At 44.1% G+C, this 6,350-nt stretch overlaps 1 protein-coding gene across 1 annotated transcript; it reads right to left on the reverse strand.

Annotated features, from left to right (window-relative positions):
• Positions 1-557: 557 nt before the first annotated feature.
• On the reverse strand, positions 558-5,947 carry Pmar_PMAR011505 (DNA helicase, putative; the record flags this gene model as incomplete). Its single annotated transcript, XM_002773620.1, has 22 exons — positions 5,906-5,947; positions 5,809-5,850; positions 5,565-5,699; positions 5,159-5,348; positions 4,463-4,518; positions 4,320-4,416; positions 4,146-4,265; positions 3,950-4,092; positions 3,524-3,598; positions 3,076-3,162; positions 2,883-3,016; positions 2,390-2,468; positions 2,198-2,317; positions 2,024-2,141; positions 1,854-1,967; positions 1,625-1,701; positions 1,466-1,580; positions 1,281-1,403; positions 1,167-1,239; positions 1,020-1,108; positions 897-970; positions 558-735 (listed from the first exon to the last, which is right to left on the reverse strand). The coding sequence occupies exons 2-22, from the start codon at positions 5,835-5,837 to the stop codon at positions 558-560; spliced, it is 2,226 nt and encodes a 741-aa protein (XP_002773666.1). The 5' UTR covers positions 5,838-5,850; positions 5,906-5,947.
• Positions 5,948-6,350: the final 403 nt, after the last annotated feature.

Genomic DNA, 6,350 nt, shown 5'->3' on the forward strand with positions numbered 1-6,350 from the left:
ACAACAACCAAGACAGCAACAACAACAACAACAACAACAACAACAACAACAACAACAACAACAACAACAAAGACAACAACAACAAAGACAACAACAACAAAGACAACAACAACAAAGACAACAACAACAACAACAACAACAACAACAACAACAACAACAACAACATATACAACATATACAACATATACAACATATACAACAACCAAGACAGCAACAACAACAACAACAACAACAAAAACAACAACAAAAACAACAACAACAACAACAACAACCAAGACAACAACAACAACAAAGACAACAAAGACAACAACAACAACCCGATTTCTATTCTTCCCCGTGTTGGATTGTCTATTTAGTCTGCTCAAATGAGATCAGGTATTTCCTCACTCCATCGCAGAGTTTTACATACGACTCGAGATAAAAACTCACAAAAACGAACAGTAACTCCTCAAATTTTCTCACAATTTCCCTATCGCCACCAACACGCGTAGTTGATCATGTGCATATTTCCTCACACAGCATCCTACAAAACAGAAGTGGAAACCCCTGCCAATGAACTATACACCGACCACTAGAACTGTCACAGTCGAACCAATCACCACCGTTGTGATGAACTCACCAACTGGAAGCTTCTCAGTCTGCGTCGATGAGTCCAACTGCAGGTCCGGCGATCGCAAGCCGAGTTCCTCACGGCGTGCATCAACTGCCTCATAAAAATCAAATTCTTCCGGGGTCCTGAGAAAAAGAGAGAAATATCCGCGAAAACCGTGCTGAAGATACCAAAAATGTCCAACAGAGAGCACGTCAGAAACATTGTGCACACATGTTAAATCGTTGAGTAAATAATTCCGTTTCTTGCTCAATACTGCGCGTAATCGTGCGGTACAAAATCCTACCTGGCAAGAATTTGGTTTAGATGATAATCGTCGGTCGCTATGGTGTCCACCTCTATTCCCGAGTTATGCAGTGCCTGATAGTAAGTGAACTCATCATACAGTGAAAACGTCAAAGACTTTTACCTCTCGCAGTCGGTCTCTCCTTTGAGCCTCCGCCTCCCTATTGCCGCGATCGTTGAACATACCATGACGGATGACCAGCGCATCTTGATCTACACCGGGATCAAAACCCCATGTCAAAATCCCGCGAAAGTTCAATCCCCGGTATACCCATTTTTTCTCCCGCTTTCTGTAACATTCCTTCCTCGACGCTGTTCAACGTGATCAGGCGGAAAGTGCGCACCTGCCGAGAGTATCTTTGCGCACGCGGAAGATTTTCCTCACCTCAGACTTCTGACCCAACCGATGAGCCCGACTCTGAGCCTGCTCATCATTCTGAGGATTCCAATCCGAGTCGAAGATGATGACCGTGTCCGCAGTCTGAAGATTTATCCCCAAACCTCCTGCCTGATCACGATTCGCGCAAAAGTTGGTATGCACGCATGCACAAATGATGGGTATTTCCCTACCCTAGTAGAAAGAATAAACGCAAAGTAATTCGAATTGGAGGAGTTGAAAAGCTCAATCCTTCTTTCGCGGTCATCAGCACCCGTACTTCCGTCCAGTCGTAGGTATCGGAAATTCCTATAAAAACACGATGACACAATTCACCCGATTAAAACGCTTACCTAAATGTGAGATACAGTTCCAGAATATTCAACAGTTTCGTCATCTGCGAGAATATCAACACCCTATGCCCCGTCGCCTGACAACAGACATACACTGCCCAAGTTGAATGACTCGTCATCTTCACAGACACAGACTGACCATCACAACTACAAATATAGATCTCTCTCATGGGACTAGCAAGAAAATTTTTCTAGTGACACCCAGTTTTTTAGTGACACTTCGACCTACCCTCAGTTTAGGCAAGATACCATCCAAGGCCATCATCTTGCCGCATATCCGAATCAACGACTCGTCGATGGGAAGGTCACTGTCATGGCAAAACAGATACGGATGATTACACACCTACAAGAACACCGATTCTACAACCGCGCACGCCCAGATGATCGATTTGACCCCACCTTTCGCAGCTGCATCTGCAAATTCTGACCGACCGATATGTATTCCGGAGGCGACTCATCCTCCTTACGACTACCCCCTCGAGCATGTGCCAAACCACGAGATTCTATCTCTGTGTACCTAGCGCGCGCCCTCGTAATCGATTGTATCACAGAAGGCAATAACAATACGCTTACATTCGTTTCTGGGAGCTCGTCATTTCACACCAGACAATTTGCTCCGTCTTCTTCGGGAGCTGCGCCTCCACTTCATTCTTATCTCTTCTCAACACAAAAGGTCGGAGGACTTTATGCAACCTATAAGCTCATGATGATGATGACATCAAGCGTCACTCGCTCATCAGGCTCATCAGGTCAGCAAAGATTTACCTGTCAACCACGAGGAGCTTCTCCTCCTCTCCTATACTCTCCCATATCTCCTCCCCGCTAGCCTCCGAACCTTCTGAACCTGACAATCCGACCATTGCAATAACAATCGACATACCCCTGTACGGGGAGACCTACAATCAACGACCTAGAGAGCCTTTCTGTGTTCGTGCTGTACTAATTTATTTCACGGGAGCTAGTGAATAGATCTCCATAAACCATAATTGTACCACAAGGAAATTTACTAGCGACAACGACAAGGTCATGATATTCACTCCACACGACGCAGCCTAGAGATATCCAAGCAATAGTTCGTCGGGATCAACTTCAACTTCCCATTCCTTCAAAGTGATACTGTTCTCCCAAATACACATGCACTCAGACGTAAACACACAAAGGTAGCAGGCCCTTGCAGAACACTATAAACTATCAAGTTGTAGTTGATCTCAACATTCCTCTTATAGACCTATTCCGAATCTTTCCAAGGCCAACCTACCAGCAAACCAGTTATGGAAAGAATCGGAGTTATCAAAGATGCTGGGCATAAGAAAATTCAGTAGAGCCCAGACCTCCTGAATGTCATTCTGTAGTGGCGTGCCTGTCAACGCCAAACGCCTCTTAGTAATGTACCTGACAACCAAATAAAATCCACAAAAATGCCCTCCCTGGGATTCGAACCCGCGACCTACTGCTTGTTCAGCACTTGGACAAGCTTGGACTTGGGATTCTTCAACCGATGAGCTTCGTCAACAATAAGATACTCCCATGCGAACTTCCTAAAAAACTCCATCAAATCAATCACGCACAGCGAAGAATTCCAAAGATTCTCCCCCAGCAATAACCATCACTCCCACACACAATGACACAAATTCTGTGAAAATTTCGTTCAAAAAATTTCCGATCAAATCCTCCTTCCATTCTCACAGCAGTATGGGAGAATATGCACATGGTCAACTACATTTGTCGGTGACAATATGAAAACTTCGAGGAAATTTCGGGAAAATCTTATTGGTTTCTGTTCAGTTCTACCCTAATTCGAATATATATAAATTCCTATTATTAGTAAGGAAACTCCCGAGCTCAGCCGAGGAGAGCGAACATATATTCCTCCAAGACTGTTCACAGATCTCAGCTCACCTAAGGTACTGCTTATCGCGTAATACGTATGCATCGGTAGTCAACAACACTTGGAACGGCAGCATATACGCTTCACTCGAAGAACAAGTTCCCGACGATGCCGATGCGGTTTGGAAGAATCTGACCGGAAATCTTTTTTACCAAAAAAAGCGAATTAATGACATCTTGTCAATCTTGCATTTCCTCAACTCTAGTTTTTTCTATTATCAAACTGAGCTCTAATTCGAGACGCATATAATCATCATAATCAACAACAACAACGAAAAAACAATGAAATATTCAAATTCGTCGGAAAACCGCTATCTCCAAAAACCAGAAAAAAATCACAAAAATGCTGAAAAATTTCGCGATTCACAAGAAAAATGTGTAAAATTCTCAAAAAAAATATCAATCGCAAATTAGTTTTTCATCTTCCCGCAGTCTTACCTTTCTCGCAGTTCTTTTCGCTGCTGTTTGTTACCATCGTATAAGACAATTTTAAACGAGGGCAACCACCGCTCAAATTCTTGTTCCCAATTGCTCCTCAGCGTGCTCAAAGGCGCTACTATCATATGCGGACCTTGAATACCCTAATAACAACAAAATCTTGCAATCTTGCATTTCCTCAACGCTCTCATCTCACCTTATGTTCGTGCAGGTAAGCGAGCAGTGAAATGGTCTGTACAGTTTTTCCCAAGCCCATACTGTCAGCGAGAATTCCATTCAATTTGTTATTGAATAATGAGACAAGCCACTCCACGCCCTAAATGGACAAAATTGGACCTAAAGATACGCCGAAAAATATCTTTGAGTTCACCTTCAGTTGATAGTCACGAAGCTTGCGGCCTCTTCCCGCGAGAATACTAGGTTGTTCAGTGAGATGCTCTTGTACTGTATGAGTGAGACGAAAGTATCTTAGGTTCACCCATTAAAGATACAAATCAGGTCCAACTCGAGCACCTCTCCTTAGCTTGTATCAATGAATGCTTCGAGGAACCCAACTCTTCCTCCTCCTCCTAAACAAGACATAAAAATCACATCAAATCTACAAGTGCATAAATTCAAACAATACGAAGGCAAAAAAAACAGAAAATTGCGGGAAATATAAATTAATTTTTCAACTACCTCAAATTCAGCCGCAAGATTCCAAGTCATTTCATATCCATAAATTGCCAACCCGACCAAAAAGCTCCTCTACTCGACACCGACGGAATTTTCCCACCAAAGCTGTGCGCGCGTTTCCGATCGATACTTCCGTATTTTTTTTCAAATAATAATAAACTTATCATCTTAGGAAATAATACACATACTCAACGAGAGAGAAAATTCTTCCGCTTCTACTTGTGGAAAAAACACACACAGGAGACGATCCAACTGAACACTCCTTCCAGTATCAGACCATTTCACACCGCAGAGAGTCTATGCAACTGTATAGAACCCATACGACATAGCAGATAGTGTACTGTCCTCAGTCCTTATCATCATCATATAGGTATAAAAGTAATATATATCAAAACACATATACATTCTGCGATGTCGTCCTGTAGCATCCCCGTCCATCAAAACATAACCATACAGGACAAGTCCTCACCCATACAGCTTCGCTTAAAAAATCAAATCCCTCGGAAACGGTAACTTTTCCAACACTAGGCTCACCATATGCTCCAGCTGATTCTCCAATACAGTATCATCAACAGCATCATCAGCAGCAACCGCCGCCTTCTTCTGCTCAAGAACCCTGTCACCGAGCCTTTCAATGAACTCAGTGGTCTGGGCTATCAGCCGGGCCAGTCTTGTGTTCCCCGACTCCCCTAGCAGGCGGAGGTATGCCTCTTCGTCCTGAGACCTGATGACGAGGTCGTGGGTTCGAACCCCGGCGAGGTCACTTTCTCCCCACAACGTGAGAATCTCTTCAACTAAAACTATTACAGAGGTCGATTAACGAGCAAACCTCAAACCCGGCGGAGCGGAACGATTCATGTACTGCACTTTTCACACAAACACGAGCAATGTTGAGACTATAGCACAGGTTCGATCCCCCCAAGAGGTGTTTTTCCCTCACCTCAGAGCCTGCATCCTTTCCCTTTGCATTGGGTCAGTATCAGCCTCTCCCATCTCCTCACGCTTCTTAGCTCCCAATTTTTCCAGACAGCTGAATGCCGTCCGCCTCGTGAACTCACGCAGCTGCCGATGATGCCTACCCACCACAACACGATCCCATAGCCGAACAGTATGCGCCACTGTCAAGCATCCATAGACACCATTCCCGCGCAGGTTCGATCCCAAGTCGTCTATTTTTTACTCACTCTAAAAGACTCCTCCTATGTTGCAGCATATCAGCTAAGAACCTAAATCAACTCCATGACAACCAATCTATACCAAATCTTGCAATCTTGCGCTCACTTGCCATTTCCGCTGTTTTTCTCTTCCTTTTCAATTCTACTTCTGTCCCTCTGAGACATCCTCTTGCTTTTCGTAGATCTCTCCACCACACTTGGGGGAAGATGCCAACTGTGTGAGAAAGACGCCATCACCACATTTTGCACGCATGCACATGAGGATACCTGTTGTCTTCCAATCTCACGATCGGCAAATACTTCATTATCATTTCTCTCCTCAGCTTCCTCTGAGCTTCAAACACTCGACTTAACTACGGGTAAAAACAGTCGAATCTTCTCTCCAAATCGGAAAAATTCGCCCGAATAAAATCGTCCAAACTCAGAGTTGGTACATAATAAGATCACCTTAACAGGAGATGACTGATCTGTCTCAGGCAGTGTCGGCTCCGGTTCACAACCCGGGTGCAGCATTTCCGCACGGGTTCGTTTCCTCCTCTTCTCATTTATCC

The sequence above is a fragment of the Perkinsus marinus genome, assembly GCF_000006405.1.
Source record: "Perkinsus marinus ATCC 50983 genomic scaffold scf_1104296958712, whole genome shotgun sequence".
Classification (NCBI taxonomy): Eukaryota; Perkinsozoa; order Perkinsida; family Perkinsidae; genus Perkinsus; species Perkinsus marinus.